This window comes from Mustela putorius, unplaced genomic scaffold (assembly GCF_011764305.1).
Source record: "Mustela putorius furo isolate JIRA1106 unplaced genomic scaffold, ASM1176430v1.1 tig00000765_pilon_pilon_pilon, whole genome shotgun sequence".
NCBI lineage: Eukaryota > Metazoa > Chordata > Mammalia > Carnivora > Mustelidae > Mustela > Mustela putorius.
The window spans coordinates 3444881-3461594 of NW_025421470.1; the positions used below are offsets into that span (position 1 = coordinate 3444881).

At 46.6% G+C, this 16714-nt stretch overlaps 1 protein-coding gene across 2 annotated transcripts in view; it reads right to left on the reverse strand.

Moving 5' to 3' along the window:
- Positions 1–4578, reverse strand: part of ABCG1 (ATP binding cassette subfamily G member 1) — a 66144-nt gene extending 61566 nt beyond the window's left edge. Inside the window, exons 1-2 of one of the 2 annotated variants that reach the window (XM_004762206.3) lie at positions 4475–4578; positions 3702–3763 (exon numbers count right to left, since the gene is read on the reverse strand). In XM_004762206.3, coding sequence (XP_004762263.1) covers positions 3702–3704 — 3 coding nt within the window. In that variant the 5' untranslated portion in view covers positions 3705–3763; positions 4475–4578. Of the gene's footprint in view, positions 1–3701; positions 3897–4474 lie in introns of both variants that reach the window. The other variant, XM_004762205.3, reaches the window with a different exon arrangement.
- Positions 4579–16714: the final 12136 nt, after the last annotated feature.

A 16714-nucleotide genomic window follows, 5' to 3' on the forward strand; every position in this document is an offset into this window, starting at 1 on the left:
TGGTCAGAAAGAATTGGTACAACACTTTTCACTTGATGAAAGGAAAGAACTAACAACCAGGATTCTTATGTCGAGGAAAAATATCCAAGAATGAGAGGGAAATCAAGACACATGTAAGAAAATTTGTTACCAGGAGACCTATCCTGAAAGAATGGCTGAAGGAAGTTCTCTCAAACATAAAGAAAATGGGAAAAGAGGGAAATGTTTTTGTATCAAAAAAGAGAACACTGTAAGCAACAATATGAGTAAACAAAATAAACTTTTTCTTCTGCTATTGAGTTTTTCGAATTGTGTTTGATGGTTAAAGCAAAAATTGTAATATTGTCTGATGGGCTTCTAAATTAGTGTGAAGTAAATGTTTAAGACAATTATATTATAAACAGAGGAGAGTAAAGAGACAGGAAGGGAGGCAACATTTGTACATGTCACTCCAACTTCTAAAACATGATGCAAAAAGTGATGTCATGTATATGTAATGTAATATCCAGAGAAACCACTAAAAATGGCAATACAAAGAGATACTGTCAAAAACATTATAGAGAAGTCGAAAAAGCAATTCTTAAAAATGTTCAAGTGACTCCTTTCCAGGCAGGAAAAGGAAAACAGGTAAAGGAAAAACTGAGAACACAGAAAATAAAAAAATAAAATACATGTTTAAATCCAACAGGTCAATACTCACATTAAATATAAACAAACCAAACAACAGAACTACAAACTATGGGAAGCAGAACTCAATAGAACCAAAACAGAAATAGATAAATTCATAATTACAGTTGGATACTTCATTGCTTCTCTCAATAACTGCTAGAACTAGACAGAAAATTTAGCAAGAATATAGAACCCAATAGCACCACTGACCAACAGGACCCAATTAGTATTTATAGAACACTCCACTCCAGTCAATGACAGAAAAGTACACATTCTTCTCAAATGTTCATGGAACAGGTACTACCATAGATCATATCCCGGGCCATTGAACAAACCTCCACAAATTTAAATTAAATTTAAAGAACTGAAATTACACAGAGTGTGTTCTTTGACCCAAATGTAGTCAAACTAGAAATCAATAAAAGAAAGATAATAGGAAAATCTTCACAAACACTTGGAATCTAAGCAACATGCTTCCAAATCATCCCTGGACCCTTGGATCTTAATGGCAAACAAAATATAGTTAACTGAATTAAAATGAAAGTACACGTGTGAGAGCTAAAGGCTAAAATCATACAATGATTTACAATGCTAAAATAATATAAATTAAAAATTAGGAAAAGTCTGGGGTGCCTGGGTGGCTCAGTGGGTTAAGCCTCTGCCTTCAGCTCAGGTCATGGCCTCAGGTTCCTGGGATCAAGCCCCGCATCAGGCTCTCTGCTCAGCAGGGAGCCTGCTTCCCACCCCCCTCTGCCTGCCTCTCTGCCTACTTGTGATCTCTGTCTGTCAAATAAATAAATAAAATCTTAAAAAAATTAGGAAAAGTCTCATTCATAATCTAATCACCTCAAGAATATAGATAAAGAAGAACAAAATAAACCAAAATAAAGAAAATAATAAAAATAATAAAATAATAAAAATAATAAAACCAGAAATCAATGAAATTAAAAGTAGGAGAATAAAGAAAGTCAATGGAACACAAAGCTTGACTGATCATTTAGAAATGATGATTAAAATTGAAAAATCCTCCAACATGTCTGACAAAGAAAAAACATGCAAGACTCAAATTACCAATATTAGAGATGGAGCAAGAGTTATCAGTACAGATCCCACAGACGTCCAAAGGACAATGAGTCAACACTACAAACAACTCTGCACATTTAAATTGGACAATCTGGATGAAATGAATGGATTCCTCAAAAGCATAAATTACAACTCACTGAATATAAAACAGATTATTTGAATAGCCCTATAACGACAAAGGAAACTGAATTAATTATTATAAAACTGAAAAAGAGAAGAAGGAAGGAAGGAAGGAAGAAAAGGAGAGGGAGGAAGAAGAAAGAGAACTCTTCAGACCCAGGCAGCTTCCCTGGAGAATTCTACCAAGTGTTTAAAGAATTCACAACAACTCTCTACAGTCTCCTCCAAAAATTAAAAAAAAGAGGGAACACTTCACAATTCATCTTATTTAATGAGCATAGCCTTGGTATCAGATAAAGATAATATTTTTTTAAAACCCTACAGATCAAAATCTCTCATAAATATAAATGCAAAAGTCACTAACAAAATAGTAGCAAACAGAATTCAGCAATATACACTTAAAATGATACACTACATCCAAATGGGGTTTATCCCAAGCATGCAAGTCTAGCTCAACATTTGCATGTCCATGTATTTACCATGTTAATGGACATGGTGACATAAAGAAGAAAAATCACAAAACCATGCCAATTGATAAGGACAAAACCCTTGACAAAACTGAACACCTATTCATGGTTGGCTTTTGTTTTAACTTAGAAAAATAGAAATAGAGGGCGATTTCCTCAACTTCTAGCAAATACAATCCCGGACATTTGTTCCAGGGAAATGAAAAATCACATTCAGACAAAAATTAGTACACAGACATTAACCGCAGCTTTGTCTGTGACTAGCCAAAACCTACAAACAGCACAGATGTCCATCGATAAGGAAATAGTGACCTGTGGTCTACACCATGGCACACTACTCAACAGTACAAAGTAACGAACTACTCAACATCCAACAACCTGGGTCGATCTCCAGAGAATTCTCCTGGAAAAAGCCGAACTGAAGAGGCTAGACACTGTACAACTCCTTTCATGTGAAGTTCTTGAAATGACATGACTACACAGATGGGAACAGACTTGTGATTGCCGGGGTTAAGGAGGAGATGGGGTGGAAAGAAAGAGAGTGGGGGTATGGGAGAGTGGGGGTATGGGAGTGTGGGGGTATGGGAGTGTGGGGGTATGGGAGTGTGGTACGAGGGAGCCTTGTGAGCGGCATTCTGCGTCTGGACTTTATCAGTACTAACATCAGGGATGTGATGTTGTACTCATTTTGCAAGACGTGACCAAGAGGGGAGCTGGGCCAGGAGTACATAGGATTCTGGGTTCTTCCTTATAACTCCATGGGAACCTACAACTATCTCAAAATTCAAAGGTCAATTTTCTTTTAAGTCACAGAACTGTCCTGAGTGAGGCCACTCGAGACGAGGCGGCCTCATACCCACCTGTGGCACTGAGCAGACATCACACGGACTATGGGGAATGAGGACGTAGGTGGCAGAGTTTGGGGGATGAATAGGGAGAGGACATGAAACCAGAGGGTTTCACTCTGGTCACTCGGGACCACACAGTGGGCTGCTGGACAAGGAAGCACTTGTGACCGCTCTTTGTCAACTGTCACTTTGAGAAGGTGAAGATGGACGGAACAGTTCTCTTCCTCCTTACTAGCACTCCTGTGTGTGCGTGCTCAAGTGCCCAGGCACCGGCAGGGTCGCCGGCGGAAGGGACGCCAGCCCATCACTAGCCATCTGTGGTGCTGGGCTGGTCCTCACCTCTCAAAGCCTCCATCTTCATCAGTAAAATGGGCATACTAAGAGTACCACGGTGAGGGTTGAGGAAGATGGGGTAGTTATGGGCCCTGGAGCCAAGAAGGGGAAAGAGCAGAAGGGTCGTGGGCATCTGACCTTATCCTCTGGGCTCTGAGACCACGACCTTCCCTGACCCACCACCAGTGTTGCCGCTGCTCACCATCTTCCCAAATGGCTGAGTCTTCGTTCCCTCCTGTGAAGAACCGCTCCACGTGGGACGTTCTACAAGGAAAAGTGGATGGATTAAGGTACAGAGGGCCTCCCAGCTCAGAGTGACGACATCCCAAGGTCCACTGTGAAGGTGTCGATATGGGAGTCCGAAGTTTGAAAGTTCTAGTTCTAAGACAAACACGTCCTGGAGAACAGAACAGGCAGCACAGAGAGCCTTATTGTATCGTGTATCTGAAAACTGCTAAGAGAAGAAATCTTAAATGTTCTCATCAGAAGAAAAAAAATTATAATTATGTGGGGTGATGGGTGTTAACTAAGCTTATTGAGTGTGGTTGTTTTGTGATATAAACATCATCAAACCATTCTATTGTACACCTTGGGACAAGTACAACATTATATGTCAATTCTTTCTCAATAAAACTGGAGAAAAAATGAAGGCTTCTCGCTTTTCATTGAGAGGCAACCCATCCCAATTTACAGATGCATCGTGTTTCCCTCACTGGTCTGTGGGGGGTTTGGCTCCTTCTCACTGAGCCCCAACACCCAGCAGACCCCGGCCTCCTATTTGGCTCCCCAATATTTGCTGACTCAGCGATATAAATCAGAGACACTTTACATCACAGCTCAAATATAAATTACTGTTTGTGCTTATACTAACACACACGACATATTTTCTTTGACCTACGGCTAATGACATTTACTCTATACATTTATACTGAAAAAAAATTTTTTTTACTGAAAAGCACTTTGTCAGTGACTTACCCAGCAGCTGAGATGTAAACACTTCTCGAGGAGCCCTTCCACTACACAACAGACCTTTCTGCAGGGAGATGTATTTATTCTGCAATTAATAAGGGGAAGAAACCCCTGCCCTGTAGGACAGAATTTCAGTTTTCATCACTGCAGACATGTGAAAACCCCCAAACCACAAGCAATGATTTCAGTTTCTGCTCTCAGCACCTACAAGACAAATGGTTTTAAAATAGGCCTAATGCAATCATATGTGAAATAATAGGGCTGGTGCCACTGTTGCTGCAGCAAACAGGAAGCTCGTGAGGTTACTGGAGGTCAGTTGGCTCCCTCCAAGGTCACAAGCGTAAAAGAGCACCCACTATCTGTCGGTCCACAGAGAGGCCAAGTGTGAAATCTACTCATTTCCCACTCCTGGTCAGATGATAGATTTCACATTTGTGAACACTGTGGAGTTTATTTACTGTTTTGTAACGCAGGTAAAAACAACACGGCGAAGAGGAAAAAGCATCAGGGCCTCTAGGGTAATAGTTAAGGATAAACGAAGTATTTCCTCGCGGAAGGGTTAGAATAACTTCAATAACACCGTCTCATGACAGCCCTGGCCAGCGGTTGTTGCTGCAAAGTGGGGGGCAAAGTGACCTCACGGCGTTAGGGGAGATCAGCCATCACCCGACAACAGAAACTGATAGCCTCGGAGGCTGTGGTGGGTTCCAAATTGTGCTCTGAACATTACAGCCACTAATTCCTTTAATCTTCATCTCAGCCCCAAGAGCCCGACACTGTTCTTATCCACAATGGGGAAGTAAGGCACAGAGAGGTAACATAACCTGCCTGAGGTCACACAGCAAGACCGTATCCAATCTCAAATCCAAAACCGTCAAGTCTGGCTCCAGAGATTGCAAAACATTTTCCCTGTGAGAAGGACTCCTTTTTTCTTCTTTAAAGCAAAGCACAAGAGCTGAAGCATAAGGCTTGGTGAATTTTACATATCTATACCCTTGTATACTCACCACCCAGATCATGACGTAGAGCATTTCCCTCTAGAACATTCCCACCATGGGAAAGGTTCCTTGTGCCCGATCCCAATCCACCCCCGTCTCTAAAGTTAAGCACTTCCCTGGCTTCAATCGCCATAGATTAGTTTTGTTTATCCCTGACCTTCATAGGATGGGCGTACCGTATGTCCTGCTTCGAGTCTGGATTCTTCCGCTCTACAGTATGTTTCTGAAACTCATCCGTGCTGTCGTGGTACCCACAGTTCCTCCGTCTGTCGTTGACTTTCCTTTCTGCTTCTACGGATGGACACATGAGTTGTGCCTGGCTTTCACCCATCCTCAGTAAAGCGACTGACTGTCTTCTTGCTCAGGTCTCCTGGTGGACCCAGACATCCATCTCCCTTGAGGACATCCCCAGCAGTGACATCTCCAGGGTACGGGATAAGAATGTTTGACTTTAGTAACTACTACCAATCAGCTTTCCACATTTCTACCACCAGCAAGGAAACACCCCTGCTGCTTCATACCATTGCCCCCTACATGGGATTTTCAGGGTTCTTTTTTAATATGACCACCCTGATAGGTGATTGTACCACCAAGGTTTTAATTTGCTTTTCTGTTCTCACTAATGATGTGCCCATTCAATTTCCCCCTCCTTTTAAAATTGCATTGTTTTGCTTTTAGGATCGATTTGTAGGATTTCTTGATAGGTTCTGATAGGCGTCCGTCTTCCCTCACATGGATACCCCACAAATGTGTTCCCCCAATCTGAGCTCCCATTCAGTTTCTCAATGTTTTTTTCACGATAGGAGTTCCTCGTTTAAAAAAAAAAAAAATCCAATTTAGGGACGCCTGGGTGGCTCAGTTGGTTGGACGACTGCCTTTGGCTCAGGTCATGATCCGGAGTCCCGGGATCGAGACCGGCATTGGGCTCTCAGCTCCACGGGGAGTCTGCTTCTCTCTCTGACCTTCTCCTCGCTCATGCTCTCTCTCACTGTCTCTCTCTCAAATAAATAAATAAAATCTTTTAAAAAATCCAATTTATCACTATTTCCCTTTACGGTTATGGGTTAGGGCTGTCTTTGCACGCTCGTCTTCTCTAAGAAATCTCTGCCTACCACAAGAATATGAAAATAGTTTCTTACGTTTTCTTCTAGAAGCACCATTGTTTGGGTTTCCACATCTAAGTTTGTGATCCATTTTAAATTGATTTCTCTGTGAAAGGCAGAGGTCTAGGGGCACATTTCCATATGCTCGCTCAATGGTCCCAGTGCCAATTTGCTGAAAACAGCATCCTCTCTCCGTCAAACTGGACCAGCGCTTTGATAGAATCAAGTAGCCATATGTGGAGGAAGGTGCATTCCTGGATGTCTATTCTGTGCCCTTGGTCTGTCTGTCTGTCCTTACACCAACACCACACCACCTCCGTTACCGCAATTTTCAAGTAAGTCCCGAAATATGACAGTGATCAAGACCCTTTGTATTTCCACATAAATTTTGGACTCAGCTTGTCAGTTATCATCAGAAAGGAGAAGAGAAGAAAGCAAATGCAGTAGAGTTTTGACGGGGGTTGCCCTGATCCACGGATCCCTTTGAAGAGAATGGGCATCTTACGACACTGAGTGTCCTCGCCCACGTCTGTGGACGACCTCTCCATCCACTTGTCACCCTGGGTTTCTCTCCGCGGTGCTATAAAGTTTCCAGTGCATAGTTCTTGTCCACCAAATAAACCTTTACTGTTAGCTTTCTTCTTTTTCGTATTTTCATGTTACTGTAAATGATATGCTCGAACTACACTGTCCACGTCTTTCTGGCTACAATGTAGAAATAAAAATTGATTTTTCTATATGGAGGCTTTGTATGTTACAACTTTGCTAAAACCAATTATTTATTTCTTCCAATAATAATCTCCCATCTTCCTGCTGAAAGATCCTCTTTCTGCGGGCTTTGGGTTTAGTTCGCCCTGCTTTGTCTAGGTTCTCAAGACGGAAGATCAGGTTATTGGTCTGGAGATCTTCTCTTTTACTCTTGGCACATACAGTTCTGAACTCCCCTCTAGGCACTGTTTCCTCTGCTCCTGCAAATTTTGGTGTGTTGTATTTTTCATTTTCACTCATTTCATTTTCATTTTCACTCAGAGCAAAGCATATTCTAATTTCCCTTCCCTTCTTTGAAGTATCGTTTATTCAGGAGCATGTGCTTTAATTTCCACATATTAGTGAACTTCCCAAAATCACCTATGACTGATAATAGTTTATAAATTGATTTCTTAGATAATTTTACTATGGTGTGCCTAAGTTGGATTTTTTAAAAAATTATTCATCCTAGCTGGATTTAGTTTCTTGGACCCATACATTACTACCTTTCATAAGATTTGGAAAATATTTGTTATTATTTCTTCAAATACTCCTCCTGTCCCCTCTTCCCTCGCCCACGCTGTCCCCTCTTTTTCCGGGATGTCAGCCACACCTGTGCTGCTCTCGGTCACGTCCTCCCTATGCGTCCTGTGCATTATTCTGTGTTCATAATTCTTTTTCTCTCTGTGATTCACTTTGGGTATTTTCTACTGATCTGTCCTCAGATTTATTTACTTGGGTTCTGCTGTATCCTGTCTGCTGTTACAGCCATCTGAAATACTCCGATTTAAGATATTTATTTGTGCATCTAAAATGTCCATTTCATGATTTTTGTAGATCCTGACTCGCCTGTGAAATGCCCCCCTCTTTGCATCGAATTTCTTTTTTACTCTCTTTTTCACAGATTTATCATGGTTATTCCGATGTCAGGCCCTGCTAATGCTTTCTCTGAGTCAGTCTCTGAAGTTTGACCTCTATACACGCAAGCTATTTCCACAGAGGAAATGGTGCCTGACTTCTCGCCCAGAGCTTGCGGCTGTTTGGGGTGGGTGCTCTTGCCGCACACCCAGGAACTGGTCTGGGGATGAATGTTGCAATCCTCCCTTAGTAATAACGCCCAGGCAATGACCCAAGCTATGTTGTCACTGGAAATCAGGAGGCATCTGACCCTGCCACCAACAACACCCTATTGTCTTGGCAACACCAGGTCTGCAGATAGAAATCACTTTCACCATTTTTTTTGACTTGGACCACCCATATGGAAGCTTGCCAGTTCCCCCATGTATGACCCACATTTGGAGTTCCCAAACCGAGTTTCCAGGCAGAACCTTCTGGGAGAGGGGCTCTTCAAGGATATCAACACCCCCCTTCACCCCCAGAATGTGCGTCAGCCCTGCCAGGGGAGCTGGGAAAGAGGTCCAGGGCCATGCCTTGGAGCCGCTGCTGGGCCCAGGCTGAGGGCTAGGTGCCCCCACCTCTTTTACAAACCTTGGCTGCCAACCCACCCACACTCCCAGGAGCTCTGCGCCCAGGGCTGCAAGTGGCTGATCCTCTTCTCTAAGTGGGCCCGCTGACCTGAGGCTGTGCAGCGGCCCGCACCCTCTGTGCCGGTCCTGTGGGGTGGTGCGGTCTGAGGTCGCTGTGGGGCAAGATTGTGGCATACAGACGGAGCCCCCTGGGGACACGAGGGCGAGGGTGGGGCTTTCCTAATGGGCCACAGGTTAAGAAATGGGAAGTAAAGCATGAGTCCACGTCCACTGCCTTACTTGCTCTTCCCAAAAAGTCCGGGGACATTTTCTTACTATGCCAAAGGTTAAACGGGCTTGAGAAAAACAGGCACCCAAACGGCAACAACAACAACAACAAAGCAGGAAGTTGGGGGCAGAGCCTTTTGTCCCCAACACCGGAAGAGGGGCCCGAAGATGTTCTGCGTCCAGGGCAGCAGATTCCCGCAAGCACCTCTTCCTGCTGGCTAAATTCAGAACACGGACTCTGGAGAAGCAGGGGTGGATATCTCACAAGGCTGGGACCGGAAAACACACGTACACTATTTGGTAGAAGTCACAGGGATGCTGGCACAACCTCAGGCCCGCTCACACGCAGGGACAGTCGCGGCAGCCACGGGGCAGGCTGAGAGCCCTAGAGCCAACAAGAGGAGAGACAAAAGCCAAGGGAGCCAAGTGCCGGAGCGGGGCCAGAGGGCCTGGAAAGCGGGAGGGACGGCGGCGGGTCTGCACCAGCGCTCGTCCGACGCCCAGTCGCTCTCCCCGCAAACGCGGGCCGGTGATGCTTGCAAGCAGGCGTCTGGGCTAAGCCGAGCGGGTGGGTTTTTCGCGCTGGCCTTGAACCCGTGAGAACCAGCCTCGACCGGTGAGTGTCAAAGAAAATTCCATCTGGGCAGTAGCGGTCCTGCAGGGCCAGGGCAGAGCGCGAGCTCCATTCAGGCCTCCCGGCCTCCCGGCCCGCTCTTTACGCCACGCCCACCCAGAACCGACGCCGGGTCCTTCGTCCTTCGTACGGGGACACCAGCTGCCAAGGGCTTTGCTTTTAGAATGGTAGAAATCCCAACTTGCAGATCGGGGCTCTAGAAGCGCTTGACACAATGCGCGTGGAGCACAGCAGCCCCGCCCCCGCGGAGCGCAGGACGTGGGGCGCGCGGTGGCCCTGTTGGTGTCACCCCTCCACCTTGGCTGGTCCCAGTCCCCGGGGGTGGGGGGAGGGACGCTGCCTCCGGGGTGCTGGCCTTCCCTGTGCCGTCCGTGCCAGCCCTTTCTCTGGCTTATTGTGGAGAATCAAGAATGCGTTTTCCCATAGACACAGGGGTTAGGTTCCCAGGCAGAGCCATAAAAGCCCATTCTTGTTTCCCTTGTAGATACCCTGCATTACTGCAATTCCTCCCCGTACTAAATTGTGGAACTCATTAGAGAGAACCCTACAGCGCTCTGTTTGTCAGAAAATATCCCCAGTTCAGCCTCCGACCGCCAGGACACGGGGTACGGGCTGGATCCTCCTTCCTGTACGAGACCCGTCTTTGGGGACACAGGCCCTGGGACTCCCACCTGCCTCCAGGTGGGGTTGGGGTCGTGGGCCACCGTGGCCCAGAGGGGTCCAGGCCAGGGCCATGGAGGCAAAGCAGAGAATTGGTGGGAAGAGCTGAGCCCCAGGCTGACTCAGTGTTTCCTAGTAAAGCTCTTACTCATTTCTGAGAGCAGAGCCTGGAGTCCTAGGCTGGCTTGTGGATCCCCCTCACAAGAAAGAGCAGAGGAGGTGAACCAGCCAGAGCTCCCCATCAGGACAAAGGATCTAACCTTGGGTTCCTCCTCCAGGCCGAGCTGGATCCGTCAGGATGACTGTCTTTGCCTTCATCCTCCACAGGCCACGACAGGACTCAGCAGAACACAGTGCCCTGATTGATTAGTGATGTCTGCCAAGGAAAGGGAATAGGCAGTCTGCGATTAGTGATGTCTGCCAAGGGAAGGGGCAGGGCAGTCTGAGAGTGTTTGCCAACCCTGGCTACACCAGGAAAGTCAGTGCCTGCCATATTTTTAGAATTCCCCGAGGAAAGATGTGCTCTTATATGCAAGAAGACACTTGGATAATTTCCAGAAGTCCATCATAGAAGAGGTGCTTATCAAGGATTCCACAGCTGGGCACAGAAATCTGGAACTATTGTGTGCCCAATGATGTCTAAGTGTTGCAGGGAAAAGAATGGGATAGTGTTCTGGGGGAAAGGCTTTCTTATACATAACATTCCTATTGCCTGGATCTCTGAAATTGCTGTGTTGAAAAGGACCTATCTCCTGATTCAGCATCCAGAAAAACATAGCCACCTATGACCTGTGTAGCCACTATGCACTGCCCCTGAATTCTTACTGGCATTTTATCCTACCATACTTCACATATCTTCATAATTGTATATTAATGGATTTGGGGGAAGTAAAATCATATTTTGGTGATTGATTTACAATGTAATGTGAAGATGCTTTGTCTAATATGCTAAAATTCTATTATTGTCATGTAAACATGTTTTTCATGGACAGCTACCCCCTCAAACTCTCTGTTCCAATGGGACCTTCTCTGGAGACAGTTCCCGAGGTGTGACCAGGCGCTCCAGGACCGGGGCAGCACACCATGAACCCTGTGGGAGGGGGTATCTTTACACAGCAGAATCAGCAAAACTCCTGACACCCTGCTGAAAATTTTGCTTCCCGCAGCCCAGCTCAGAACCCAGACAGGGGACTGGGGGCCCAAAGGCATCCACAGGACCTACAACCCAGCTTTCCAGCAGAGCTCGTGTTGTGTCTACGGCTTTCGGTGGGAAGAACTGGCTGGTTCCCCGACCCGTGCAGAGGTCAGGTCTCCCCTGAAGCTCACTGCAAATCTTTCAGGTTTTTTAAATAAAAAAGATGTCTTGTTATTAACATAGTGAAGCAACCACATTTAGGAGGTCCTTTCAAGTTAATGAATGACGGATGGATGGATGGGTGGATGGTGGATAAATAGATTTACATGATAGATAGGTGATGATAGATTTTGTTTTGTTTAGATTTTATTTATTTATCCAAGACAGTGAGAGAGCATGAGCAGGGGAAGTGGGAGAGGAAGGAGCAGGCTCCCCGCTGAGCAGGAAGCCCGATGCGGGGCTTGATCCCAGGACCCTGAGATCATGGCCAAAGCTGAAGGCAGACACTTCACCGACTGGCCCCTCAGGCACCCTGATGAGGACAGATTTTAGATGAGTAAATGCCTGGCCTAGGCCTTCTTGCTGGTCTGTATTTGACGTCTCTGCTTTGGTCTGGGAGGCCAAAGCCCCTGGCTACAGGTTTGCTCAACCTTCCAGAGCCATATCTGTTAACAACAGGCCCCAACCTGCCTGGCTGTCATGGCCTCAGCGGTGACATTTCATCACAGTAAATGCCCTTTTGACCCTGCCATTGTCAATGCTCCCGCAGCACCTCTCCACCAGAGAGGACCAGGGGACGGCAGTCCGACCCCTCCACCCTCTATAATCTGCTGCCAGAGCCTGCGGCTGGCCGGGCACGTGGGCCTCCTGGAGTATCATCACTGAGGCACCAATCATCGCCGTGTCCCATGAGCCACTGCCGGCGTGTGACAGGCCTCAAGGTGTCGGTCCTGCCGGCAGAGGACGGGTGCGCCCTCCTGGCAGCCAGCATCCAGTCGGCCAGCGCTGGGCTGCAGAGTTAGGGAGAGAGAAATAGGACCCTTCTGACCCAAACCCCTTAAGCCGGCTCGTTTACAACCCCTAATCTGTTTTGTACACCAAATTTTAATATGTCACACTTTGTCCCAAGTGGAAGATGTCTGTAACTGTTCCTGTGATTGTGAAAATACGTGCCTACCGCGTGCCCAGCACCTGCTCAGCTGTTTACATACTCCGTGTGCCTTACTCCTTAGGACAGCCTGGACGTGGACGTATTATTTCCGGTGACCGGTTGTCCTGGTTTTCCCAGGACTGGAGGCAGCTGCGACAGGAGTCCCCGGGATGTGGGACTTTCGGTGCTAAAACCCGGGTGAGTCAGTCACCCGATAATATCCCCACTTTGCAGATGAGGCGACTGAGGCCCAAAGAGCTCTGCTATTTGCCCAGGGCACAGAGAGAGTGAGGCGGCCCGATCCTAGGCCTGCTGGTTCCGAGTCCAGGCCATTCCCCCATGGCTTACCTCTGAGTGTTTTTTTCATACAGAACTATCAAAACATCTTTTTCTTTTTAAAGATTTTCTTTATTATTTATTGGACAGAGAGAGATCACAAGTGGGGGAGCAGCAGGCAGAGAGAGAGGGGAAAGCAGACTCCCCACCCAGCAAGGAGTCTGATGCGGGGCTTGACCCCAGGACTCTGGGATCATGACCTGAGCCAGAGGCAGACACTTAACCCACTGAGCCACCCAGGTGCCCCTCAAAACACCTTTCTTAATGGTCTAATCACAAACTGAGAGTGTGCCGAGAATGTCCCTTTCCAAGCCTTAAATTAATCCTGAAGACGTAGGAGCAGAAAGTGGGGCAGGCTCGACAGGACATCAGCTACACTGTTCAGTCCCTAGGGAGACACACTGCTGCCCTAACTGGGCATCACTGCCCCCCGACACTTCTACACCTCCGTTGGGCTCCTACTCGCATCCCCGCCACCTCTCCCCTCCGCGCCGACCGCTCCCCTCCGGGCCGGCGGCTCCCCTTCGGCTCCCAACCCAGCCCCTCTGTCTGAAGATAGAAACAGGTTTGTTGATGGGTCTTAAAGCCAGGGGGAGGACACACGGCGGTTTGTCGTACTACTCTCTCTGCTGTCATGCTTCGAAGTGTTTATATTAAAATGTAAAGAGAGGGCACTCGGGGGGCTCAGTCTGTGAAGCACCTGCCCTCGGCTCAGATCCCTGATCCAGGGTCCTGGGGTCGAGCCCCGCATGGGGATCCACGCTCGGCGTGGAGTCTGCTTGGGATTCTTTCTCTCTCTCCTTCCGCCCGTCCACCTCCCACCCCTGGCTCACGCTTATTCCTGTGCCCTCTTTAAAATAAATAAATAAAGTCACACAGCGGAAGCATGCTGGACTAAATAAATAATTTTTTAAAATCTTGAGGGCTGTGGATACAAGGTTTCTCAAAGAGATGTTGAAAACCCTAAAAGCTTCCATTAGAAAAGAGGAGAGACTAAGGTAATGACGAGCTGGCTTTCCAAATGTAAGAAGTCAGGAAAAAGAACGAGCAAATACGCCCAAAGAAAATGGCAGGAAGTCACAAATGCCCAACAGACACTAACAAATTAGGAGACAATTTGCTCCAGATGTCCTGTCTGCAGCTCAGATCCCCCCGGTGCCAGCTGTGGCCTCGGCAAACAGGTGCGCGCAGGCTGGGCTCGCGCCCGGCGGAGGGCTCTCACCTCCAGCTGGTCCAGCCCCACGTGTCTCTCACGTCCTGTCCCCCTCCCCGCCCCCGCCTTCTCCGATGCCTTGGAAAGAGGCTGCCTGCAGGACCTTCCCCACTGCTCAGCCCTGAGTTGCCCAGAAACACAGGAGGTGAGCCGTCTCATGGAATAATGCCACCAGTCGGAAGGCGGGAGCCCCAACCGTCCTTCCCTGGACAAAGAAGTCTGGAAAGTTCTACGCCCTTCCCAGTAGATCCCAGCTTGGTCAAGCCCGGGTTGCTCACAGCAGTGGCCAGTATGTTGTGTCTGAAAGGTAGGAAACGTGCAGTCTTTCACGGGCGTCCGGCACTAGGACAATTAACCAAAAGGGAAGGTTTTTTGTTTTTTGGTTTTTTTTTTCTAAAAAGTTTCAGCACATTTAAAAAATTGCCATTATCCAGAGCACATTCTTAGACCTCGGTGCAATTAAATTACAAATCAACAACACAAACACTTCAAAAGTACACTGAGAAAATGTAAACATTCTGCTAAATGACTCTGGAGTTAGGAAATCACAATAGAAATCATGAGGCGCCGCCCCCCCCCCCAAGGACTGGCTAGCGAGAACACAGGATTCTCTAACAGCTAAATGCCACCCCCAGAAGTGACGACAAAAATCAACAAACCTAAAAGTGAGTTCTTCATAACTCAGAAAAGAGACCAATCTCTACGCTGAAAGATACAGAAGAGAGGGGGTGGCGGGGGGTGGGGGGAGAGGGAGCAACGGATTATGACTAATAGGAATGAAAACTGGGACCTAATTACAGAGGAAATTAAAAACACACTTAAGAGATACTATGAATAACTTGATACAATGAATCTCGAAACAGCAATGAAACAGATGATCTTCAGAAAAGGGAAAATCACTAAAATTGAATCAAGAAGAGAACAAAAGCCCAAATAAATCCTTAACCTGTATAGAACTAGAACCAGTACCCAAATCCTCTCACCTCCCTAGGCATCCCAGACTGAGTGTCAGGTGAACTTGATCCAATCTTCCTGAACTAGATCACTTTCATCTTCTACGAATTATTTCAAAGGACAGAAAAAGAGAGTGTTACACAATTCGTGGTGAGAAGCTAGTAGAGGTTTGACAAGAAAATTGGACGCAAAGATATGTGTGTGCCACTCAACCCCCAATCTTAATATCTAGACTAAAGAAATCCTACAAATTAACAGCACAAAAGAATCTACCATTTAAAATGTGCAGAGCAGATGAACAGGAAATTCACGGGAGAAACTCAAGCATCTAAGAGACATGTGAAAAGATGTTCCAAGTTGTCGGTAAGCAAGGAGCTGGAAATGAAAGCCGGAACCTCCTACCCCCACATCTCAGACTGGCAGATCATTGAAATCTATCGATCACGAGTGTCCCCACGTGATCTCGTACCTTCAGTGGGGGGCCTGAAATGGTACCACTACTTTGGAGGACAATTGGGCAGCATTTGGAGATGTTAAAAACCCCGTTCCTATTTTTTACAACCTGCTTCTTTCAAAGCTGAAGGGAAGGGGCGTGCAGTCCGGCTCACACGGTCGGTAGCTGGCAGTCATGGGCTCTGTCCATCCGGCAGCTGCCCCTCAAATAAGGAGCACCATCACGTATGGTGATTCATCTCTTAGTGGCATTTGAACATTTTAATAAATCAAGATTTTTTTTTCACTTGAACAATTGTCTTATAATTAAAAAAAAGAAAGAAAGAAAAACTTCCAAAGAGTTTAATCCGAATAAAAGATCTAACCATCAAATGTCAGCTCCTTGAGTGTGTCAGTGTAAGTGATGTCAAAATTGCAAACAAGGGAAAAAAGCAGTGGGTGTATTTTTAACTTAAAAGCTAACATGAAGCATCCACTGTGATTGTGTGAAAATGTTTCCCAGAACATTTAACCACTTGAAAAATGGCCTGTTTTCTAAAAGGAAACCAAGGGTATTTTGCTGGAGCAGATCCATTTTTCTAAGAAGTTGAATTGGATTTTGAAGGAATCGCATCTTGAAAGGGACTGCCTTTAGGAACAGGACCTCTCCAACTCCGCACGCATATACTGGGCTTCTAAGTCCGGCTTTTCAGCCACAAGGAAGATGCGGACCACCACGCCAAGCTCCCTGTTTGACAGAGGACGAACGTCATAAAATATTTCTCCTGCTCCACTGTAAATTCTTACAGAGACCATGGTATGTCTTCCCAACTACCTGGTGATCTTTCTCACCTTTAGGGGAGTGTAGCTTTCTAGTGGGAACGCGCCAGTAAGACTGAGCTCTTCTAGGAGATACACGCGTACCTCAGTGTTGGGTTTTGTACATTCCGATGTTGAACCTTAAAGCAGGTACCGCTTTGAGGTTCCAGAAAGAAATGGGAAAGAAGTTCCATAGCACCCCCCCAACAGCAACCGGGTGGCCCTCGGGGCCGAGAGTACAGAGGAATGGCCTGACGGGTGCGGGATGCTGTGCAGTGATGTGTTAGGGCACGTGCAGAGCTGGGGAGAAC